Here is a 13,401-nt window from a genome sequence, read left to right as displayed (position 1 = left end):
GCCGCGAGTCTCGAGCTGCCGAGAGAAACTCACCGATTGCCCGTGCTCTCCTCCGCTCGCGAACGGGCTTTCTCGATCCGGCATCAAAATAGTACATAAGTAACACATAAGTGGTCATAACATGAGACTGTGTTGCCAGTTTAAGGTATTTCGAATAGATCCAACGATTTCCTACAATTTATCTAACATCTGGAAATAAGCGAAAACACTGTTTTATACATAACTTTTGAACTAGGGGAAATTCTCGTATGTTTGGCAGGTTAAGCACTCGCTCCTAACTCCATCCAATTTGCTGATTTTTACTATTTAAACAACTAATTTTGCAAAACTTTTCATAGAAACTTGCTTGCTCACTTCTTATTGAGCTATTTATCACTCGATTTCAGTTGAAAACGCTTTTAACTAGCTTTAATTGAATGTCAAAGTTCTGACCTGCCAACATTAGAGGCACGCTGGAATTAGATGCTGTTCCCCTACTTATCGAAACTTCAAACAATTCAATAGTGATGTATGGGACCCTGGGGTAGGTGGCGGTCGAGAGGGGATATCGGCTGCTGCGGGAATTGACTTTGTCAAGTCCCAAGCCTCCCAAAAACCCATCCCATCCAATCTCTCGGACGATCTGTTGGCGACAAAGTCTGAGCGTTGAAGAACTCTGCAACAATACACAGATAAGAGCTTCAAATGCTACTTTCGACTCGGTCACATGCTCTCAGGCAAAATTCGAGCTGAAGATTGGGCTATATGATCGGTAACGATCTCTAGGTGGGTCAAAAATAAACGAGATTTCCCCTCAATCTCGTTCATCTCCACGTCTTCGGATCGGTCTCTCGTGCTCGTGTGGCATGGCATTTGGGGGATTGGTCTGGGGAATCAGAGGGGACAACTGCTCGAAGAATTCGTCAAACACTGTCTCACTCAAACAATTAGGTTTTACGCCGACTCGGTTTTGAGGTTAGAAATTTGACAGCTTGGCTGCACTGTTTACATTTTTTGCACGTGTGTCTCAGTAAAAATGTGTGTGCGTGTGCGCTCGTGACGTCACGCTGTAAAACCTAATAGCGCTACGGAAGACGATCGTTCGGCAGGCTAGACAATCGTTCGCCAGCCTAGCAGCAAAACAGAAAACCTGAGAACAGATCATATAAATAATAGATACGCAAGTGTCGCAGTGGTCCGTGTCTGTTCGCAGTAAAAAAAATGGGACCCTAAACCGAGTTGAATGCGACCTGTTTGAACAAAATTGGTTCTGTTGGTGCTGAGCAAACTGATTGATAATTTTGGTCACACACGTACACACAGAAAGCCAGACATTTGTTCAGTTTTAGAATTTCTAGCCTATAGGAATAAATGAAGGTGAGTCTACGAGTTTTCTGTGAAAAGTTCACAACAGGATTATAGCCTTACCTTATTAAGATTGCGTTGTAGATGGTTAAAATGTGTCTATTTAATGCGAGCTTCATGTTGAATTACATGAAAAATGAGTTATTTTGGCTATGATTTTTTTAATTCATCTATTAGCTATGAAAAATCATGTGGTTAGATAAAGACATCAAACCCACCGTGATCATGCAAACACCTTCATTTTCCTTCCTTCCGCGATGAGTAAAGAGAGAGAGTGAGAGCTTGCACAACAGATAGCGCCGCGGAGCATAAAAATCTTCCAATCAAACTCACCCCGGAGAGCGCAGTCGACCATTATCAGACAAAGATCCGCAATAACAAGAAAGGTAAAAACTTGCACGTGCGCCAACAATCAACAATACCTGCTCTGCCACGTTCTCTCTCCCAAAGAAGGACCACCACCCTCTTTATATTAAAATTTTACCACGCCTCTTTCGGTTTGTGCGCATGCGACGAACGCACACCAACACCAGCACAGCGGGAACTCACCTGTGGTCACTCACACTTGCACTGCAAGTTTCTGTTCAACGCGATCCGGATCGAACCCAGCAGGATCTCAGTTCTTAGCGATCTCTCGAAGTGTTTAGACGTGCATCACACAGTGCGTGGTGTTGCGGCTCGTGCGTGACTTCACGAATTAGATTTAAAATAAAACTGCCACACACGTGTGACCGTCGGTTGCGGGCAGATCGCATCGGAACTTCCGGAATCGTGAGTCGCTGTCGCGTTCGCGCGCGAGGTTTTTGGCGGTGATTCAGTCTGGTCACACCGACGGATTTTGTGACAGAATGTTGTCTGTTGATCAACATATGCGCGCGTCTTCGGCGGAGTGTTGAATTTCGCGAGAAACATGCGAGCCGGATCTATTAATAGTGACGGGAGAAAATAAAAAGGCAGAATTACGCGGGTGAATTTCGCTGACCAAAGAAGAAAGTGTCGGTGTGTGTTTTTGTCTGTTGAAACGTAAACAGTTTGTTGGTCGAAGCGAATTAGGAGGAAACAAATTTAGAACGTGTCATTTGTTTAGAAAACGAAAGTATTGCGCAACTCGTGACAAATTAGGCGCGCGTTATCTCACTATTGTTCGAAAGCACAATACAATACTTGGAAAAGTGGAATTCGTTGCACAAATGTTAGATAAGTCAAGCTTAAGCCAAGTTTAGTTAGCCAAAATGTTGCAACATCCGAGCAGTGATTACTACGAGCTGTCGGCGGCCAGTAAACAAACGCCCCCAACTTTTAGTCCGCAGGGGTCGGCCGCCAATGCCGTGGTGCTGGCCTCGATGGCTGGAGGAGGGACGGGAGCAGGAGGAGGAGGAGTTGGAGGTGTTGGTGGTTTGAATAACAACAACAACAATAATAACAACAACAACAATGATAACGATCTGGACCTGATGGGACAGAACGGTGGCGACCGGGAGTCGATGCCGAGCTTTGGATTTACCCAGGAGCAGGTCGCGTGCGTTTGTGAGGTGAGTGCCGGCGGCAATTTTTTGAGTTAAGACAATTATGATCTCTTTATTTTATATATGATGATTTTTTTTCAAAAACTTTTTTTACAATTTATTTTGATCCACATTTGAGTAGAAATATTGACATAATCTGATATATAAGCAAAAAAGATTTTCTAAACTTTTTAAACTGAAACGGGTTTTGAAATAAACAACATGAAGTGTACGTTGTTGTAAATATCAATTTTAGTTAATTTTTCAAGAGTTTATTATTCTCTTAATATTGCCTAATTTTCAAAAATGTCCTGTGTAAAAATAGCTTTTTTATAGTATCAGTTATTCAAAAATTGTATTGATGTGTCAAAAAAAAAAAAAATAAGCTGTTCAAATGAAATTGATTTCATCAAATTCAAATACAGTTTTTATTTTATTTAATTTATTAAATCAAGCCAATTTAATGTTTAAGACAATTTTTAAAGGCGCTTTGTTATATTACACAAATAATTAAAAAGGTATTTTTGTTTTGATTAAGAAAACTGCATTGCGTTCATTCAATTATTGAACAATTGTCTAAAACTACTCAAAAAGCCTTTGTTTTAAGTACTAAAGAACTTTAAAAACTTGATTTGTTGTTTGTTACGCAATAAAAATTACTTCTGAACTCCATTTACAATGACAGTTCCTAAATTTCACCATCCTTAATAATTGGAGGGACTCGTGGCGCGGTGGCTTCGGCTGCCGATCCCTAAGTTGCAATGGGGCGCGGGTTCGATTCCCGCCTTATCCTTCTGGAGTTATTCGTTCAATGTTTGTCTCGTTTAATATTAGTATTCAGTCTGCAAAGACGGTATAATTGTCTTTTTGGTTAAACTTGTGAATTTTAATGATAAACTTTTTTTGTTACAAACTTTTATATAAAAAATAAATTGTTAAAAAATCAAAGACATTCATCGGAAATAAAAATAAAATTGCAAGTTGGTTTTTGGTTGAGTGTTGTAGTTTTAATACTTGTCCTGGTTGTTTTGTTTTCTTTTTTGAAAAGATTTTTGTTATTTAGTTTTTGCAATTCCGCTATGAAACTGTCAACATTTACTTTTCAGCATTGAAATGGGTGCTGAAAAGTTGAACTTTTCAACACCTGTATTGAAAAGTTGTTTTGTTTTGAATGGTGAATTTACTTAACACATGAATGTTTGACATAAAATTCCATTCAAAAAGCACTCGTCGTATATATCCAACTCGGTAAACCTCGTTGGATAAATGTACGCCTCGTTCTGAAAAAAATCTTGTTTTTTCAACTTGTTTTTGCAACTTGTTGCATAAACTAGGGTAGAGTAGTCATCAATGAGACATGGGGAACAATGATAAAATGGCTCTCACAAGTCGTAGTTTCAACCAATCAGGCTCATTTTTGGGGGAAAGGTGTGTCTACTGGATACACGTCTGCCATAATAGTGGCTTTGGTTATGGACGCTCCCTTGAAAAATTATTCATAAATGTTTGATTCTGGGGTGTAAAAGTAAATTATGGACAAAAAATATTTTATCGCTCGTAGGCTACCATTTACACCAAAACTAATATTTCTTCAAATTTCTTTCGACGTTCCATAGGGATTGAGTTGGGCTACAATGTTCTTTCATTAGATTTGGCCAAAATTTAGAATATACCCAGAATCCAGGGCTGTCTCATTGTTCCCCACTCATTTCAGCCCATGGGTAACAATGAGACACTTTGATTTTTCTTCAATAAACTTTTCAAAATCGATGGAAATCTTTCAAAACATGAATTAAAAGTGATTTTTGGCATATTTATAGAGTTTTTACTTCATTTAACCAAAAATACAAAGTTATTTGGTATTAATATATGGAGTTTACAAAATACAAATACTTTTTAGTGTAACTTTTGTTAATAAAAGTTTCATGTTGACAAAAACGCTCTTAAATGTTTAAGGAATGTCACCTGCAATGGAACAATACAAAAACATGATGTTTTGCTAGAAAAATGTTGATTTTCGTAGAGTGTCTCATTGTTCCCCAGCTGTCTCATTGTTCCTGCCAAGTGCGTCTACAATGAGACAGTTGAATAACTCTGGCTGTAGACGTCAGATCGATCTCATATTTTGGTCAATGTTAGAACACATTAAAAGAAAGATAATGCAACTAAAAGCTCATTAAAAAATGCTGATGAAAAAATTAGAAAAATCGTTGAAAGTTGAAAACCAAAAGTGTCTCATTGATGACTACCCTACCCTACTATTCAATGGTCTTGTTCATTTCAGTTTTCTTGCAAAGAGCAAAGTCTTTTGTAGTTTTTTTTTGGCAAAATAAAATATCTGAATTTATTTTTATTTTCAACTGAAAAGTCAAGTTTGTACTTGTGTATTCAAGAATGATTTACAATTGTTTTTATTCGTGTTTTTTTATACACAAAAAAATAAAATGTATTCAAGAAATATCATTTTCTACTGATAATTATCAATACGACTGTTAAATCAATGTTTTCGAAGAAAAATTATCCCTGATTTGTTCGATAACCATATGTTCTTGTGGATATGGAATTGAAAAAATACTTTTTCTACAATATTTCACAATGAATATATGTAATAGTTCCTTACAGCAACATAATTGAATAAAAATATTATATTTTAGCATGACGTTCTTTATGAATAAAGCCTATATGTTGTTAAAAAATAGAAAAATTTAGAAAGAGACAATAGGTCTTCAAATTATTACAATTGAAATAAAATTCTGTAAAATAAATTATTATGACTTTGCTATCTATCGATATTTTTCTAAATCAAAAATATTAAGATTTATGATCATCCTTTTTCCATGCTTCCAGCTTTTTTGACAAGTTTGTTTGATATAAAAAAACCCATTTTATATATATTATATACAGCAATTCCCCACGAAAACAGAATGGAAAAAAACAAAAGTGCTCGGATCGGGCTCAAAAATTTTCTGGGGGTTCCTTGGCCGAAATAATTAGACCCGTATTTTTTTGTTTGGCCATTAGGGTGACCTACGCCGTGTTAGGGTGGTCTAAAAAATGGCCATTTTCGTCGATTTTCGCAAAAACCTCTTTTTTCGAAAAATCATATCTCCGCTCCATTTCATCCGATTTTAGCTGTCTTAGACGCAAAAGAAAGGTGATGAGTTTGGCTATTTGGGAAAAATAATAAGAAGTTTCAAAAATCTTGCTAACCATTTCAAAAAGTCGCATGAAAACTTAAAATGGCGTTTTGACCGTGTCTGGACCAAAGAGCCTATGTCTGATGTTATGGTGACAAATGTTGCGTCTTTCAATTACAAACATTTTGATACCCAAACATTTATAGGTCATCGCTGAAATTTTAAAGTTATCGCAGTTTTAATGAAAAAAGCTGATTTTATGCCGATTTCGTCATTTTCCCGTTTTGCGCGTGGCGCGTCGAAAAACTCAGCTTTTATTTTCAAAAAATCATATCTCCGAAACGTATGGTTCGACATCGCCAATTTATTTAAATGTTATGTGAAATTTTTCGAGGATCCGATTCAGACATAGGCTCTTTGGTCCAGACACGGTCAAAACGCCATTTTTAGGTTTTATGCGACTTTTTCAAATGGTAAGCTAGATTTTTTAAACTTCTTACTATTTTTCCCAAATAGCCAAACTCATCACCTTTCTTTTGCGTCTAAGACAGCTAAAATCGGATGAAATGGCGAGGAGATAAGATTTTTCGAAAAAAGAGGTTTTTTGCGAAAAATGACGAAAATGGCCGTTTTTCAGACCACCCTAACACGGCGTAGGTCACCTTAATGGCCAAACAAAAAAATACGGGTCTAATTATTTTGGCCAAGGAACCCCCAGAAAATTTTTGAGCGCGATCGGAGAACTTTTTTTTGCGGTTTAGGATCTTTTCAAATGGAATTGCTGTATATATATAAAAACCCATTTTATGGACGTTTTAGATTATAAAAACCACGTCCATTATGTTGAACAACGTGGTTCTTCGGTCATACACGGTTTGTTTTTGGTTTGCACTTGCTCTTGTAAATAACTACGTTTAATTAATGTATTCACGAAGTTCAATTTGCAGAATTTCAAATATTACCACGCATCAACTCCGATAAGTGCATAAAACCCCTTTAATAAAATATTTGTGATTTTGAATTGTAATGGTAGAAAAAAACGTCTCAAAAACTAAAAAAAAAAAATAACTTGAGTGTTTAACTGAAGATTCCATAATACACTTTTCCGTTACAACATTTTTCCGATACAATATTGCTAATTGCGTTCATGTTTCAAGCTCAAACATGTTTCCATGTGTCAGCCAAATGATGATCTTTCTCGCGGCAGACTCTTCAAATTCAAATGTGCTCTGTTGGTTTGTTATTGCCTTCTGCCTCTCTACCTCCACTTCTCTACAATTTGTTTCTTCCGAAATGCACATTTGTTGTAGCTATTTTCGTTCATCAGACCAAAGCCCCTGATCCGTTCAGCTTCTTTTCTTTAACTAATTTCTGTGCATTTTTAGCGGTGCCACCTTCGCTCTTTATTTGTAAACAATCGCCCATTGACGGAAAGGGACTTAAGCTGGGTTTTTGGGTTGAGGAAGTGGAAAGGATTTTTTCAAGTATTTAGATTTAAGAGAAGGGTTGTTTGACGTTTCATTCTCTTTGCGTGCGTGTTCAGCACTGTTTAGTGACAATATTTTCTCAATAAATTTTGTGATCAGGGTTGACGGTTGGAAAACCAATCGAATCATGTTAAATTTGGTTTGTCACTCAAATTCTTTCAGCATACCACGTGCCATTGCCCCGTATCCCTCCAACAAATCAAAGATTCTCGATCTTCAAGATTGTCCCCAGCATGATACCATTGTCCGGTTGTCGTTATGTTATTTTTATTTAAATTTTATTCGATTCAGCGTGATTCTGGGGGTCAAATTTGTCCTCTTGTGAGATTACAGATCTCGAGCGATCCACCTATCAGAATTCAACTTCTGTTATGTAAATCTTTGAGAATGAGATAAAACGAATTCAACGAATATTCTGCAAAAGGAAAACAAGTGAGGAGAACTGCTTCACGCTTCCCAGCATGTTTCCGAAAGCATTTTGGAGACGTTCTAGCTGCCCAGATCCCATCGATAGTACATAACTCATGTTGAGGAATATATGGGAAACCTTTCTAGTTTCCAGAGTCAGACGGTTAATTTCCTGCTGGATCGAACTTGTTGGGACATTCTGCCACTTCTGCTACAAAATAATAATCAGAAAACTATTTTTAACCGACATTTCACCGTCAATTTTGGGTGACTTTCCCCCTACTCCACGAACAGTCGATGATGATCAGATGATGGATTTTTCGAGGTTTCGGAGGTCTAGTCAACGACCGGGGCCGGCAGCAGTTTGATTGAGCGGGCACTGCAAAATGTGCTGTAACCTGATCCGACTCACCATTTGGCGATCGTCGGTTGGATGGGCAGCCGGGACGGGCTGGGATGTATAGTAGTTCTCTCCGGGACGACCTAGTTGTGTGTTTATCCATTCGGTGCCGGCTCCCTCCGTCCACTCATCGGCACTTTCTCGTTGTTTCATGTGTTTGGGATGGTACTGTTGAGGTGGGTTGCTTTGAAACGGTTTGGATGTCACCTGTTGGTAATGGAGCTTTGAAAAAATAATATATTGAGCTGATTTTGAAAGTTTTGATTTAAATTAGATGGTTGGATATTACCTCTTTTTTGATGTAATTTTACCTCAATTGTTTAGGAAAATTTTCAAATTTAAACATAAAACATGTAAATTTACACATTTCAAGAAGCAATATAACTCATTTTATCGTGACACAATTTTTTGAAAATATTCTCCAATAATAATTTTACGATTTTGGTCTGTAAGCTTCCTCCAGTTTTTTAAATCAGCACTTAACACTCATTTATTTGCAAATTTTACTTGGCAACCATTTACGATTGTTATAAAAATCAGTGTATACCTTTATTTTTTCACATGTTTAGAAGGTCATTTTGAGCTAATAATTTTGCTTTTAGTAAAGTTATCTTACTTACTTTTAAAATATTGTATGCGTTCAAAAAAAAAAAAAAAAATGAAAGGTTCAAAACATCTCTGATCAAATTTAAATATTACCTCGTTTTTGGTGATGGTGATGGAAAATCTTTTCAATACAATTTTAATTAATTTTAGATTTGAATATTTCCGAAAAAATAATATGGGTTCTTCATACAATTATGTGTTATGTTCCCTTTTTTTACAATATTTGACAGCGTTTGACTGTTATTCATAAGTTTCTATAGGTTGGTACAAATCAGGGACAAAACAATATTTTTTCAATAGACTTCAAAATTTCAATGAAAATTCAAAACAAAAAAAAAAACAAAAAAACACATTTGCTTGCGTTTGGAATCATTTTTAGCAGGTTTGAGTTTTTTCTCAAAAATCTTTTGATTTTTTTTTTAAATTTCGCAGTAAAAATCATCAAATCGTCACCATCGTGCTAACTTGTCGTACGTGCATTTTGGACCAAATTGAGTTAAGAACGCCATTTTGTGCAGCTCACAATGCCTCACCTTTTGACCTTCACAGATCCCTCAAATTCGATTTCAATCCTGAGATATTCAACAAAAACCGAAAAAACTCCGTGCATTTTTGTCACTTTACATATGAAAGTAGTTTCAATCTTGTCGTGCTATCTTGTCACTCCATGAAAATTGATGTAAGTGCGACAAAAGGCCAAAGGGATTTCAGGCCAGGAAAGTCAGGATGCGTTTGTCGCACGTACAAGCTAGACTACCGTAAACATTTGTAATTATAACTCGGGACTCCAGCAACCAACTTCAACCAAACTTTGGGACAATGCACAGAATGGTGAGCCAAACAAAACGTGTTTGTTATTGTTTACATTGCGTGCTCTCGTTTTTGAATATTCAAGGTCAAACATTAAAACGCGTTTTTCTCGAAACGTCAAAATGGCGGGTGCGACAAGATAGCACGACGACGTCGAAATGGAAACAAAAAGAAGTCTCAGCAACTGGAAACAATCTAAAATGCATTTGAACAATTCTCTTCGAAATCGGCCGATTTCGGCTATTTTTATTTTTTGTATTTGGCTCAAACTTTGTGGGGGCCTTCCCTATGACCAAAGAAGCTGTTTTGTGTCATTGGTTCACCCATACACGTCAGCTGTAACTTTTGAGTGAATTTTCTGATCATTGGTGTCTTCAGCAAAGTTGTAGGTATTGTTGAGGACTATTGATAAAAAAACATGCCGATATTTTTATTAACTTTATTTTTACAAAAACTCATTTTCCCGAAATACGTATTTTTAATTTTTTAGATTCTTTGATATGTTTTAGGGGACAAAAATCCGCAACTTTTGAGCCATAGAGAAGTATTGTCTAAAATTTGCCGCCGAGTTTTTTTTTAAAAACAGTGATTTTTGAAAAAAATCGAAATTTCATGCAAAACAAAATTTGACATAATTTTTTTTATGTAAAATTGAATTTGCAATCGAATTTAACAGATTTTGTGATAAAGGGCTCCGTTTACAAGATATAGCCACCAAAAGTTTGATTTTAGCGAAATATTTGCAGGACAGCTGCCAAAATTGTATGGAGACTTGTATGGGTGAACCAATGACACAAAATAGCTTCTTTGGTCATATGGAAGGTCCCCACAAGGTTTGAGCCAAATAAAAAAATACAAATAAAATCCATTTCCGGTTTTGGTAGAGAAATGTTCATTTAACTGCGATGATAATCATATTTTGCATGTTTGGGTTAGTTTAAAAATATGAAGTTTTTTTTTTATAAATTTCGATGTACAGTACCGGATCAAGTTTTTTTTATTTGTAGTTCCAATTTTTATATATATATTTTTTAAATGTGAAAGAAAGCAACAAATTGAAAAAAACACTCTGCAAAAGAAGTCAAATACTAAACCTGCTCGAATATATATATTTTTAAATTAGGCTTTCAAATATTCAACAATCAGCAAATAAAAGGAAAAAACTTCAAACATGGTTAGTGTACCTAAATACACAGTTCAACAATAAATCAAATGTTTATATGTGTTCTTAGTATAATTTTGCCAGCTGAATCCTAATTCGGGAATCCAGAATTGCTTCAAATGATACCAATTCAGAGATACACCTGTTTGAAATCTAATTTTTTACTATTTAACAAAAAAAAAACAATTTATTAAACAAGTAACAAGTCAACATGCATGCAAGTCAACTGCCCCTGATCGCATAAATGTCCCATATGCATTTTCATCACTTTTGAGTTATTGATGCAGTTTGGCTCAAAATCGTGTGATCTTTCAGAAAAGCCTATAACATCCAGTACTTTGCTCTAGAAATTAGGAGGAAATCCAGTTTTTTCGCGAAAACTAAACACGTAGCCTTATGTGTGGGACAAACTTCAAATGCGTTTTTCTCAGCTTGCTGTTTTTGCATATGGGACATTTATGCGAACATGGGCAGTCAAATCATGCTAGAATAGCAATAAAAAAAATCAAAATGCTTTGCAGAATGTTCAATAAGTCTGTTTCGTCAATCTGATCATGCTTAATGTAATTTTGTCTGCGGAATCCATAACATCACAAGACCTGTTCAAAAGCTTGTTCAAAATTTTCATGTTCTTGAGTAAAACTTGTATTAATGATGATTTTTCAAAATATGTGAATACTTTTTTATGACTCAGATATGATCATTTCTAATGTTATTTTGTCTGCTGAATCAATACTCATTATAAGATTAATTTGAAAGGGTCATGTGTTTGAGTAAAAATAGGTTTCCTTTTTTTTATTTTACAACCTCCAATCGTAATCTTCTGGCTATTTTTTATGTTTCATTTCATTCTAGGGAGTGATTTTCTGATTTATTGTTACTATTCAACATTTTTTTTTCTAAATCAGTATTGTCGGTAAAAGTCAACAAATGACAAATTGGTAAATCTTTACTTATTTAGTTGAACCAATTGTGTGTAGGTATTCAGATTGTTTTAGATTGGGTTAATACAAATACTTAGAAAATGAACTCAAATTCATTATGGGAAAAATAAGCTGAAAAATAGTTTTAAAAAATTAACTATTTGCATAAAATGAGTTATTATAGGAAATTGTTGAGTTTGTATTTTCCCAACTGCTTTTTTAGCTTTGAAATAAAATCACGTTGAAAACTACTAATTTTACAGTATTATCTTACTTCAAGTTTATAAAGTCTAACAATTATGGTCATGAGAAAAATGTTTCGCATAATTTCTATTGAGTAGTCAGCATTTATTTACTTGTGATGCTATTTATTTATTTATTTTATTTATTTTATTTTTGCCTAAGGATTGTGCTGTCAGAGTTGAATTAACCAATTAAAAATAAACCAACTGATATTGACGGTACCGTTACCAACAGGCACGACTCCCTTCAACCGACGAATGTGAGTTATAGGTCGTCGTCAACGTCATCATCATCGCCACCACCATCACCAAACTCCGTCACATGGTAACGGGAATGGGAAGCTACACAAATGCATTCCATTCCAGTACATACAGACACACACACATGCACTATGTGCAAATTTGTTAAACACAAAAAAAGAATAAAGAAAAAAGGGGAAACACCATCAATGAAGGGTTTACACATCAACCACTTAACTCCTTTGAAAGAGGTTCGGAAAATCGTTGCTCCTTTTGGGTTTGGTCCTTTTTTTTGTTGAATCCCGTCTCAGGGTACTTTCTTGTTGTTGCTGACGGTCCTCTTCACAACTTAATTTTTCATTCATTATGTACTTTATTAGAACTCTTTTGAGGCAGCTTTTTTGGAACCTTCATGCCACATGGCCTAGGGTGGCGCTCTGAACGCGATCGATTTTATGGTTTGCTTTCGATAGAAAGAACGAATTCCCATGGAGAAACGCCATAGGAAAGAATGATTTGTCACCGTTTGATAACTTCGAGGTTCCAGTCTGTGTCCGGTTGTCTGGCTGTGATCACCCGGGGAGAACTGAATGGTGATGGGTATGTAAATTATGACACCAAGGTAGAAACAAACATTCCTGTGGTGTGGTTGGGAAATTGATGACGTTACTGGTCAGGGTGTTATCTAAGATCTATTTATACTAAATCGTACATTTTAGGAGAATTTGAGCAAAAAGAAGTCAATCCACACCAAGTGGTCACATTTGAAAATAGTTCCAAGTTTATGAGTTACTTGCATACCTTTTTCCTGCCAACTTCCAGAGGAGTTCTGAACAAGCGTGTAAATTATGAACTTCCTACAAGACCCAGATGCAAACGCATCCGCATAACGCCCATTTAAAGTGACAAAAACGGTCGTTTATGGGAATTCCTGCTCAGAAGCAACAAACAAAGTACGACGACGGCTGGGCGCAATTCTGGGAAGTTGTCAACAAATTTTCCCGATGCTGAGAAGTCCACACGCGTGCCCTCACGTCAGAAGTGATGGAAATAGTCTGCACTGGAGGAGGTATGTTCCGTTCGGGAACGCCCGTTGCAATCTTTGCATTCCTGACGATATTTTCGTGGAGATTTAGG

At 36.2% G+C, this 13,401-nt stretch overlaps 1 protein-coding gene across 1 annotated transcript in view; it reads left to right on the top strand.

Annotated features, from left to right (window-relative positions):
• The first annotated feature begins 1,977 nt into the window (after nucleotides 1-1,977).
• LOC6042464 (homeobox protein six1b) overlaps nucleotides 1,978-13,401 on the top strand; it is a 61,201-nt gene continuing 49,777 nt past the window's right edge. The window contains exon 1 of the mRNA XM_038256709.1: nucleotides 1,978-2,876. Coding sequence (XP_038112637.1) covers nucleotides 2,577-2,876 — 300 coding nt within the window. The 5' untranslated portion in view covers nucleotides 1,978-2,576. The remainder of the gene's footprint in view (nucleotides 2,877-13,401) is intronic.

This window comes from Culex quinquefasciatus, chromosome 2 (assembly GCF_015732765.1).
Source record: "Culex quinquefasciatus strain JHB chromosome 2, VPISU_Cqui_1.0_pri_paternal, whole genome shotgun sequence".
Classification (NCBI taxonomy): domain Eukaryota; kingdom Metazoa; phylum Arthropoda; class Insecta; order Diptera; family Culicidae; genus Culex; species Culex quinquefasciatus.
The sequence above is the reverse complement of the archived record's forward strand: the minus strand, read 5'-3'. Positions and strand labels throughout refer to the sequence as shown.